Raw genomic sequence first — 12,583 nt, forward strand, 5'->3', positions numbered from 1 at the left:
AATTTGGGAGTCATCAGCATATGGGTAACATTTAAAACCCTGAGATGGGATGCCGTCAGTAACGGTGTGGTTAGAAGAGAGGATCGAGGCCTGAGCCCTGGAGTCCTCCACTGTCAAGGTGTCAGGGAGCAGAGGAGGCTGAGATGGAGGGATCAACAACTGAGGAGCAGGCTATATAAGAATGGAATTTTAAACAACTTTAATGATTTCTTGTCTTATTTTCTAGCTGAGTTACGCAGTATGACAAATACGCAGTCTAACCAAACAAGGTAAGGACAGGCTTTTATTGATGAGCCCCCAAAGAATTGTTGTTGTTGGGTGCTGTTGAGTCGACTCTGACTCATAGCGACCCTATATGACAGTGTAGAACTGCCCCACAGAGTTTTCTAAGCTGTAATCTTTATGGGAGCAGATCGCCAGGTCTTTTCTCCCCCAGAGCCACTGGGTTGGTTCAAACTGCCAACCTTTTGGTTAGCAGCCTAGAGCTTAACCATTGCACCACCGGGCTCCTTCCCAAAGAATTAGATAATATTCCTAAAATAATCATTTATTATAGTAGGGGGTACTTGTTTCAAAATTAAACCTAGTCCTGTGCTAACTGGAAATCTGAGAAAAACACATCCTTCCCCTGCCCTCTCACTTTCATGCTGAAAGATGGAATCAGTAGCCTAACTCTCCCTTGACATGACTTTTTTTTTATTGTTGCTGCTAAGAAGAAATTGAGAGACAAGCAGTGCTTAGAGCTTGAAATGAACTCCCCTTGACACAGTAAAAGATTGTGAAGATGCCTGTTGGGAAGTAAATCAGTAAAGGGTGTGGGTCATGGGAGGCCCTTTCTAGAGAGGTAAATGTAAATGGGGCAGATCTGGGGTTTTGTTGGGGAAACTTTCGGTATAGAAACATTACAGGTGGTAGAAGACTTAGATCCTTTTTGTTTTCTTTTCTCCAGTAAACTTAGTTTTTACATTTTTTATCTTTAGTAATGAAGGTGATGCCATCAAAGTTTTTGTGCGAGTTCGTCCGCCTGCAGAGGGTCCTGGATCAGCTGAGGGAGAGCAAAGCTTATGCTTATCTGTGCTCTCCTCCACCACTCTCCGGCTGCACTCCAATCCTGAGCCCAAGACCTTCACCTTTGATCATGTTGCAGACATGAACATCACTCAGGTACTGATGATTTTGGAAACTTAACTTTTCACTTGGAACGTATAAGCTTTTATTTGTAGGATTTCATTTCTGGTAGATCTCAGATAAGGAGGTTCAAACTTTCCTTAAAACATTTTTAATCTAATTAAATAGCTTTCTTCTTCCTTCATGAAACTTTGTATCAGAATAACACAAACCTGCTTTTCTTCACCTTTTCATGCATTGATGGAGATTAGTGAGGATGTACTTTTCAGAGCTACTTGGATGATTGATAACTAGTGTTAAGCTGCCTAGTTTGAAGAGAGTGATAGATTTAGGATTACTATGATGTCAATAACTGCTTTTCTAATTAAGGACAATTTAGTTAAAATCTAGTCAGCACTATCCAATAGAACTTTCTGCAATGATGGAAATGTTCTGTGTCTGTGTTGTTCAATACAGTGGCCTCTAGCCACGTAGCTATATGAGTTTAATTAAAATTAAATAAATTCACTTCCTCAGATGCATTGCCACATATGGCTATTGAAAACTTGAAATATGACTGTATTGGACATCACGCATCTAGATTGTTCCCTGATGAATCTGAATATTTTTGTTGAGACATTTTAGAACTTTAGATATTTTTTCTTTTCATTTAAGGCAATGCTGGCCAATAGAAATATAGAGTGAGCCACATACATAAGTTAAAATTTTCTAGTTGTTGTTAGTTGTCATCAGGTTGGCTCTGATTCATGGCGACCTTGTTTATAACAGAACAACTTGACTCAATGGCACCTAACAACAGTATATTCAAGATATCATTTCAACATGTAATCAATGTAAAACAAATTAATGAGATTTTCCATTCCTTTTGTCATACTCAGTGTTCAAAATCTGGTGTTTATTTTACACTCATAAAACTGTTGCCATTGAGTCAACTCTGACTCATGGTGAACCCATATGTATCAGAGTAGAACTGTGCTGTATAGGGTTTGCAGTGATTTATGGAAGTAGATTACCAGGCCTTTCTTCAGCAGCGCCACTGGGTGAATTCAAACTGCCAACCTTTTGGTCAGTAGCCAAGCTCAAACCATTTGTGCTCCCCAAGGACTTTTCTTTTAATAGCCCGTGTCAATTTGAACAAGCCACATTTCAGGACCTTAATAGTCACATTTAGCTCATGGCTACTGTATTGGACACATAGGTCTAGGATTCTTGCATGGTTGATAAGGCTGTGTCTACTTATATGTAAAAATGAAAATTAAAAATCACATACTGATTATACCTACTCCTCACTTACTGTATCATTATCCGACATTTTGCATTTACGACAATAGTAAAAAATCTATTTTCTGACTGTTTTTCGTATTAACGAGGCAGCAGGCATGGCAGCAACAGCTGCTGAGCGTGGCCTCCCTTGAGGAGAGTCTCCTGGCGACCTCCAGGAAGCTGAGCCGTGCTGTCCCGTGTCCTCTGCTCCTTCCTGCCGGTCGGGGCGCCACATCCATCCGCTGCTTGAGGTGGCCTCCTCTGTGACCATGTCCACTGGGGGGACGCACAGGCAGCACCGAGCCAGCGGGTGCCTGTTTTGGGTTCCCAGCTCCTATACGGCCTGAAGCCGTACAGCTCAAAATTGCTGTCAGGTGGGAAGGGAGGAAAGAAAGAAGCACTGGAGTAGGTGTTTGGAAGAAATGTGTGCGAGTTTAATGACATTCCAAAGTGAGCCGAACTGGGCCTGAAGCCTCCACCCAGTGCACAGCCAGGCTTCCACCACCCTTGAAGGAAGCCCCAAGCTCGGAGGGCAGAGCAGGCTCTGGATCGTGAACACAGGGCTAATGGGAGTGCAAGGGTGGGAGTAGAGCCCTGGAGGCAGCTCTGTGAGGGAAGCTCTGACCCAGCACAGGAGAAAAGGGAAGTGGTTAAGCCATGGGCCCTCCACTCACAAGCTGGCTTTATCCAGCTTTGTTTCCTCCAAGCCTCCTTCTCCTCAGAGGAATAAACCATAACTGGACTTGTCGAAGTGATGAGCACATCAGTAAATCGTAACTGTTATTATTTCTATGATTATATTTTGTAAATTAAAAAAAATCGGACAAATGGATGGTCTGAAAACAAAAAAAAATCCTCCATTTTCGAATGACGCTGATTTTCGCATAACGACCTGGTCTTTGGAACCTAACCATGTTGCTGAGTGAGGAGTGGGTGTATTTATTTTAATTTCATTTTATTGTACTTTAAGTGAAAGTTTACAGTTCAAGTAAGTCTCTCATACAAAACTTTATACACATGTTATATGACCCTAATTGCTCTCCCTATACTGTGAGAGCACGTTCCTCCTTTGCACCCCTGGTTTCCTGTGTACGTTCAACCAGCTCCTGACCCTCTCTGCCTTCTCATCTCACCTCTGGACAGGAGCTGTCCATTTAGTCTTATGTATCTACTTGAGCTAAGAAGCACACTCTTCACGAGTATCATTTTATGTCCCATAGTCCAATCTAACCTTTGACTGAAGAGTTGGCTTCGGGAATGGTTTTAGTGCTGGGATGACAGAGAGTCCAGGGGCCATGCTCTCTGGGGTTCCTCCAGTCTCAGTCAGACCATTAAGTCTGGTCTTTTTACTAGAATTTGAGTTCTGCACCCTTCTTTTCTCCTGCTCCAACAGGGACTCTGTTGTGTTCCCCATCAGGGTGATCATTGGTGGTAGCTGGGCACCATCTAGTTCTTCTGGTCTCAGGCTGTTGCAGTCTCCAGTTTATGTGGCCCTTTCTGTCTCTTGGGCTAATGCTTTCCTTGTGACTTTGGTGTTCCTCATTAGGACTGGGTGTATTTAGTACAAGCGCCTAAGAAAATTACTGAAGAAAATGTAAGGTTATGTATTTTATGCTAATACCAGTATATTATTTGCGTGCAATATACTATACAAAATTCTGTATAAAGTCTAGATGTGAACTTTAAATCTATAATTGTCTGTATAGGAGATTAATGGATATAATTATGTTTAAAGTTTCATCATCTTAGATGTATTAGCCATTTTTCTATAGTATGTGTAATTTTCCTGTTACTTTAACACAAGTGTTAAAAATCTAAACACAGTTTTCATTTTTTGTATTGTAGAATGTAACTTAGGAAAAAATGTTCTCGTTTTTCTGAAACATTAACATGTTTGGTGCTTACATTTATAGGAGTCTGTGTTCTCAACTGTGGCCAAAAGCATTGTGGAGTCTTGCATGAGTGGTTATAATGGTACCATCTTTGCATAGTAAGTAGCTGACTCTGCCGTTACACAAACGTACAATAGTAAGTGCTGTATTCGTTTCCTATGGCTGCTGTAACAAATTATCACAAACTTAGTGGCTTGAAACAACACACATTTATTATCTTAGAGTTTGTAGGTCAGAAGTTCAACACAGGCCTCACAGAGCTAAAATCAGTGTGTCAGCAGGGCTTTGTTCCTTTCTGGAAGCACTAGGAGAGGATCTGTTTTCTTGTTTTCTCTAGCTTCCCACCCACGTTCCTTGGCTCATAGTCCCCTTCTTCTGTCTTCAAAGTCAGCAAGGTTGCACGTCTGATCCTTCTTCTGACTTAGCTGGAAAACGTTCTCCACTTTTGAGGACTTGTGTGGTTAGATTGGGTCCACCTGAATAAGCCAGGATACCCTCCCCTCTCAAGGTCCTTAACCTTAATCACATCAGCAAACTCCCTTTTTCCATGTAAGGTAACATAATCACAGCTTTTGGGGATAGGACGTGGACATATTTGGGGCGCCATTATCTGCCTACCATAGTGCTTATCAAGAAGTATGAAAGTATATGTGAGGTAGGTTTTTACCACGTTTTGAATTGGTAACTTTAATCATTTAATCATTCATAATATGTGTGTGTGTGTGTGTGTGTGTGTGTGTGTATGTATATCTAGATATAGTCTTCATTTTTCTGTACTGCAGATATTTTAAATTAATAAACTTTTAATTTTGGAATAACTTGAGATTTATTGAAAAGTTACAAAGATAGTACAGAGAGTTCCCATATACTCTTCACCCAGCTTCCCCTAATGTTATCGTCTCATATAAACCAAAAAAACCAAACCCATTGCTTTTGAGTCAGTTCCGACTCAAAGCAACTGACTGTGTCCTATAGGACAGAGTAAACTGCCCCTGTAGTGTTTCCAAGGAGCTACAGATTTAGTGTTGAAATATAAACTGGAGACTGCAAAAGCACTGTGTGCACGACTCAGAGAATGTAATCAGTGTCACTGAATTATACATGTAGAAACTGTTGAATTGGTGTATGTTTTGCTATGTATATTCTCAACAAAAATAACAAGAAAATAAATAAAATTAAAAAAAGAAAAAAGATAAAGAATATTATGTAACTATTAAAAATAATGAGGTAGATCTCTATTTACTTAGATAGCTGAGCTAAAATTAAGGGAAAAAACAGGTTGCAGAATAGTATGAGGAGCATGATCCTAGTTTTCATAAATAAAAATTAAATGAAAACTCTGACGGGTGTGTTTGTATAATCTGGAAGCATTACCGGACAGTTAACAGTGGTGAGCTATTAGGGGTTGGATTGGAGGGAGACTAGGCGGATCATTAATTTTTTACTGTCTATAATTTAAGAAAAGACAGAACATAAGCTTTTGGGGGGAGAATTTATACAGTAGTAGACCATATTAAAATAGAGCAGTCTTCTGATTTTATGTGTAAAAATAACATGTAAAATTTCTTTTTTCCAGTGGACAGACTGGCTCAGGGAAAACATTTACTATGATGGGTGAGTAAATTAAAGTTAACATTTGCTGGTTTGCTCTTTTTCGGATAATAGCAACAAGATACATCTTTGGAGGGAAGGCATAATTTCTATATATAATGTTGACCCAATAAAATTAGGGATATTTCCCAGGCTTCTGCAAAATTTCTAGTTCCTTTGTAGCTGTGTATCAATCCTGCTTGTAGACATGTTCCCCAACTCAAGACTTTAGTGAATTTTTACGTGTTTATACACCTATGTAATCACTACCCAAATCAAGTTTCCTAGTCAGTAACTACCCCACCCTGTCCCTTGAAGTATCCGTTACTGACTTCTATCATCATTAGTTTTGCTTAATCTTGAACGTCCTACAAATGAAATTACACAGTATATACTCTTGTTTCTGGCTCCTTTCTCTAGATGTTAAGTTTATGACATTCATTCATGTTGCATATTTTGTTGTTGTTAGGTGCTGTTGAGTTGATTCCAGTTCATAGCAACCCCACGTGACAGAGTAGAACTGCCCATAGGATTTTCTAGATTGTAATCTTATGGGAGCAGATCACCAGGTCTTTTCTTCCGTGGAGCTGCTGGGTGGATTCTAACTGCCAGCCTTTCGGTTAGCAGCTGAGTGCTTAACCATTGCACCACCAGGGCTTCTTACATTGCATACGTTGTTGTTGTTGTGTGCCATCGAGTCAGTTCAACACATAACAACCCTATAGGACAGAGTAGAACCGCCCCATGGGGTTTTCAAAGCTGTAATCTTTGTGGAAGCAGACTGCCACATCTTTCTCCCGAGGAGCGGCTGGTGGATTCAAAGCACCGACCTTTCAGTTGACAGCCAAGCGCTTAACCATTGCGCCACCAAGGCTCCTGTGCTGCATATAGTAGTAGTTTATTTCCGTTGTTGCATAATATACTATTGTATGCATGTATTACAGATTTTCCATTCTGCTGTTGATGGACATTTGGATTATTTCCAGTTTGGGACCATATGACTAGTGCTGCTGTGAATTTCTTTTTGTATGTGTCTGTGTGTCTTTTGATGCTCATTTCTATTAGGTATATATATACCTAGGAGTGAAACTGCTGGGCCATAAGGTATATGTATATTCAGGTTTAGTAGATACTGCCAAACAGTTTTCCCAAGTGGTTCCAGCAGTATATGGAAGTTCCGGTTGCTCCACATCCTCTCCCACGTTTGGTATTATCAGTGTTTAAAATTTTAGCCATTCCAGAGCATGTGTAGTATTATCTCATTGTATATTTAATTTGTACTTCTCTGACGTCTAATGACAATGTTTATTGGATATTTGGATAGCCTCTCTGTGAAATGCCCCGTCTAGTTTCTTTCCCATTTTTAAAAGTAGCCTTTTTTTCTTACTGATTTGTGGAGATTCTTTATATAATAGGGAGAATAGCCCTTTGTTTATGATATAGGTTATAGGTTTTTCTCTAGGTTTTTCATTTTTCTTTTGACTTGAGGCTTTTCCCTGTGCTAGATTTTTTATTCTTACGTGGTTGAATTTCAGAGTTCTTCTGATTTTGTTTTTCTTATGGCTGTGGAATTGTAAGTTGTAATAAGAAAGGTCTTCCCTCTCTAAGGTTATAACAACAAATAATTAAGTACCTCCAAGGTACCAACAAGCACTCTTCAAGGCATCTATGGTCTACTTGAGTGCAAGGCACTGTCCAAGCTCTCATGGAGCTTATATTCTTAGGGGAAGATGTACAGTTAAAAATCAATTAAATATTTAATAATTATACTAGAAGTAATAAGTGCTATGAAGAAAAATAAAGCAGTGTGAGGGAATGGAAAAGAGCAGGCAAAGGGTACCATTTTAGGTAGGTGATTCAGGAAAGGTCTCAGGAGATAACATTTGAAGAGAATACTAAAGGAAATGACGGTGAGCCTGAGGATATCTGGGAGAAGAATCTTCAGGCAAAGGGACAGCAAATGCACAGGCTCCGAAGTGGGAGTTTGCTAAAGAGTATTCAGGAACGACTTGGTTAGAGTGGAGTTTTTGGATAAGGGGCTAGGAGGAAGGGAAGCAGGAGCTGTAGCCTGGGACCAGGTCATATAGGGTCTGATAGGCCTTGGTGAGGATTTTGGATTTTATTCTGAGTGATGTGAAGGATTTTTTTTTTTTTTTTTTTAAGAAAAGGAATTACATTTTTCAACACTTGATTCACACTGAGAAACAGTCATCTGATGATTCTTCTCAACTCTGATTTTATTTCATCTAAGCTAATACTAATTTTTAGTACTTAATGTGTTTTAAGAGAGTCCCTGGGTAGTGTAAACAGTTAACACGCTTGGCTACTAATTGAAAAGAGGTTGGCGGTTCGAACCCACCCAGAGGCACCTTGGAAGAAAGGCCTGGTGATCTACTTCCAAAAAAGCTGCCATTGAAAACCCTGTGGAGCACAGTTCTACTCTGACACTGATAGGGTCATCATGAGTCGGAGTTGATTCAATGGCACTGCTCTAAGCACTTTACTTTTATGCTCTCAGTCAATCCTTTCCAACAGCCCTGTGAGGTAGTTATTACCATTATTATCCCCATTTTATAGTTGGGAACTCTGAAGCTTATGAGAGATTAGCTTATGGTGACACAGCCAGTGTAGGGCCTCAGCCCAGAGCAAGATCAGCCTGTGCTACCTGTCAGAACTGAATATCGTATGTAGTAAATAAAATACAATTATTTGACATTTCTGTTGATTTTGGTACCTGGCAGTAGAAAAAATTTCAAGCTTGATTCCTAGCTGGGTTTTTTTTGTTTATCAAACAGCACCTACTTTTTAAATTGGTTGGTGGTGGTTGTGGGCCTTTCCCTTAGTCCCATTGATAGGCAGGTGCTATTATGTATCTCTCACAGGCCTAAATTTAACTCATTTCGGAGCATAAATAGGAAACTGATTATACAGTGTGTCACCTTGTTTCTGTATAAATTGCCTTTTGTGTTGCCATTTTAAAGGACTCCTAAAATAGAATAAAAATGAACAGTTTTTTTTTTTTTTTTTTAACTTTTTTTTAGGACCATCTGAATCTGATAATTTTTCTCATAACCTGAGAGGAGTAATCCCACGAAGTTTTGAATATTTGTTTTTCTTAATTGATCGTGAAAAAGAGAAGGTAAAACTCACTGTAAAAATAAAGTGGTTTTATGAAATGTTTAGTTCTGAGTAATTAGTTACTAATAATTAGCTTGTGGTACACGGAGGGGAATGGGTGGCACTCTCCATTGTGGATAAGATAGTGTTGTTAAAAAAAAGCTTCAATTCCTAGGATAACATTAAGTTTTTTCATTTTCAATTTTAATTGGGCTTTTAGATGATAAAAGATGCATCATCCTTTAACCTAGATTGCTGGTTTAAAAAAAGAAGAAAGTAGTGCTTCTTAGGCTGTTGGATTTCAGAGGAGAGAAAGTATAAAAATCTCCACTGAGGAAAGCAGGTACACTAAGCTCCACCACCTACCTGTACCTGGGCTCACAGATGACTTGCTACATACTCACAGTATCCAGTAGTGACAGGCCTGTCCTTACCTCCTTTGCAGCATGTGCTACCACCTGACCAAGATCCCCTTGCTCCAAGTGTGGTGTGGCTCTGTCATCCTGAGGATGTGGTTGTCCCTCTTCCATTGACTCCCAGTTTGGCCATTCTCAGACTGTGCTTCCTGCTGAACGGCCATGAGTGTTATGTGCTCTATCATTTGTCTGTCAAGGAAATTGACACATAACATAGGTTTACCATTTCCTCCTTTGCAGGAACTCTCTCTCCATAACCGTTGCAGTTTGACACACACATTGAATACCAGTGAAGTAATTTAAGTTTAGCATCACACAAGTCTAGTTAGAAATCCTATAGAGAGGCTTTTAAAATTATTTTCAGTCTTTTAAAGAACATAATACTTGCTTCAAATAAAACTTTACGAGGAAGGCTAGGATATAAGATAGACAAAAAGTGGAATTGCTCAAGTAGACTACCTGATTGCCATCTCCGTGTGGTGGTTCTGAGGCACCTTTGGAAACCTCTCAGGCTCCGAGAATGTTGGTTTCATGCTTCCTTAAAATGTAATGTGTTGAAACTAGTTATCTAGATTTTTTTTTAAAGCTAACTTTTAAGTGTTTTATATTGTGTTAAAGGGTAATACTGTAGGAAATATACACCTTATGAGGCAAGTGAAAGATTAGCTCTCATGAAAAATAGAGGTGAAAATAATATATCTAAGCAAAGCTTCTCTTTTACAGGCTGGGGCTGGAATGAGTTTCCTTTGTAAGTGTTCCTTTATTGAAATCTACAACGAGCAGATATATGACCTATTGGATTCTGCATCAGCTGGACTGTATTTAAGGGAGCATATCAAGAAGGGAGTCTTTGTTGTTGGAGCAGTGGAGCAAGTGGTAACCTCAGCTGCTGAAGCCTATCAGGTACTCTGCCTTGAGCTCTTTGATGCCTCGATGTGGCATGCTGTGAAAGCACCTTGATCTTAAAAGAGTGAAAACCATTCTGCAGGTCACTGGAAAAATCTGTTGATTCTAATTACTGTGTTTTGTTTATTTGGAATTGTCTTTATTTTTTCTTTGTTCTTGAAAGATCATTTTGCCGGGTTATACTATTCTGGGCTAACAGTTTTTTTCTCCCAGTACTTTGAAGATATTTTTCCATAGTCTTCTGTCCACTGTCATACTAATTGTAGTTTGTTTCTAGTGATCTGACTTCTCTCTGTCTGTATTTAAGATTTCTCTTTGTCTTTGGTGTTCTGTATTTTCACTATAGTGTGTTTAGGTGTGAATGTTGCTTTATTTGTCTTCTTGGCCTAAAATAGGATACATGTTACTGATTTGGGCGAAAGCACCATCCTTAGGCCTTGACGTTGGGCAGCAAGGCTGTAAGGCTTGGCTAAAGTAAGTTCTTACAGGTGTGTGTGGAGGGGGAGGTTAAAGGGGCCTAATGAGCCTCACTATCTGTATTAAGAGATTTTTCCAGTAAAACTACTCAAATAAAAGGGATTGTGCCTTGTCTGGAGGAACCAATGAAGGGCAAAAAGAACATCAGTCAAGACTCTGTCAGTAAGAAGCAATATTAAGTAAAGCAGACTTTTAAAAATTCTATTATAGAGAACGTAAAAATACAGTATAGTAGGTAGCGGCAGAGTAGACGTGGACTCGTGCACATCAGCTCCTGGCAATCTTGTTTCATTTACATCCCCACTTACTTTCCTACTCTGTATTATTTTGAAGCACATTCCATATATAATATCAATGCTTCTGTAAATATTTCAGTATGTATCTCAGACATAAAGATTCTTTTTTAAAGAAAAAAAGAACAACAATACCATTGTCACACTTAAAAAAAATTTAAATGTAATTCTTTAATATCATCAAATATTCAATTTGAATTCAAATTTTCAATTTTATAAGTCATTGTTTGCCCGTATATTTTCACTTCTCTTTGGTAAATTCCTAAATGTGGAATGGCTTGGTAATATGAAAGGTTTATGTTTAACCTTTTAAGAAACTGTCCAACTGTTTTCCAACATGATTGTATCATTTTTCATTCCCACTAACAGTAGATGAGAATTCCCATTCCTCCGCATCTTCGCTAACACTTGGTGCAGTCAGTCTTTTTTAGTTTTAGCCATTCTAATAGGTGTGTAGTGGAAATCTCGTTATGATTTTAATTTGCATTTCCCTGATGACTGGGTATCTTTTCATGTGCTTGTTGCTGATTCGTGCATATTTATGAAGTATTCATTCAAATCATCTTTTTCCCGTATCTTAATTGGGTTATCTTATTATTGAGTTGTAAGAGTTCTTTATGAATTCTGGATACAAGTCCTTTGTCTGATATATGTGTTATGAATATTTTCTCCCAGTTTATGACTTGTCTTTTCATTTTCTTAACGGTATCCTTTGGAAAGCAAGTTTTAAATTTTGGTGAAGTCCAGTTTATCCATCTTTTCTTTTATAGTTTTCGTATTCTGTCTAAAACTTTACCTACCCCAATGTCACAAATATTTTTTTCTATGTTTTAGAAGTTGGAGAGCTTTTCATTTTACGTTTAGGCTTATGATCCATTTCAAGTTCATTTTTGGGTATGTTGAGAAGTAGGGGTCAGTGCTCAGTTTTTTCAAAGAGATATCTAGTTGATCCAGCATGCAGCACCATTTGTTGAAAAAAAATTTTTTTTCCGGTTAGATTGCCTTTGCACTTTTGTTGAAAATTAATTGACTGTGTAGATGTGAGTCTATTCCGGACTGTATTCTGTTCCATTGATCAACCTACCTTCTTGCAAATACAAAACTGTCTTGATTATTGTAGCTTGTTGCTGAGTAGTAAGTCTTGAGATCAGGTAGGGTAGTTCCTCCAACTTTGTTCCTTTTAACAATTGTTTTGTTTATTCTTGATCCTTTGTATTTTCATATAAATTTTAGCATCAGCTTGTCAATATCTACAAAAAGCCTGCTGGGATTTTGAGTGGGATTGTGGTGAATCTATAGATTTGGGGAGAATTAACATCTTAACTATATCCAAGAACAGTCACTGAGTAGTTTTTTTTTTCTTTGTATGTTTGTATTTTGATTTTTTTTTTTTTTAATTTTGTTGTACTTCAGGTGAAGGCTTACAGAACAAATAGTTTCTCATGAAACAGTAGTACACATGTTGTTTTATGACATTGGTTAACAACCCCACAACATATTA

The 12,583-nt window shown here is 38.5% G+C and overlaps 1 protein-coding gene across 1 annotated transcript in view; it reads left to right on the plus strand.

Annotated features, from left to right (window-relative positions):
- The first annotated feature begins 998 nt into the window (after positions 1-998).
- Positions 999-12,583, plus strand: part of KIF15 (kinesin family member 15) — a 63,559-nt gene continuing 51,974 nt past the window's right edge. The window contains exons 1-5 of the mRNA XM_023726202.1: positions 999-1,164; positions 4,305-4,381; positions 5,860-5,897; positions 8,915-9,012; positions 10,130-10,309. Of these exons, the coding sequence (XP_023581970.1) occupies positions 1,150-1,164; positions 4,305-4,381; positions 5,860-5,897; positions 8,915-9,012; positions 10,130-10,309 (408 nt within the window). The 5' untranslated portion in view covers positions 999-1,149. The remainder of the gene's footprint in view (positions 1,165-4,304; positions 4,382-5,859; positions 5,898-8,914; positions 9,013-10,129; positions 10,310-12,583) is intronic.

The sequence above is a fragment of the Trichechus manatus genome, unplaced genomic scaffold (assembly GCF_000243295.1).
Source record: "Trichechus manatus latirostris isolate Lorelei unplaced genomic scaffold, TriManLat1.0 scaffold00001, whole genome shotgun sequence".
Lineage (NCBI taxonomy): Eukaryota > Metazoa > Chordata > Mammalia > Sirenia > Trichechidae > Trichechus > Trichechus manatus.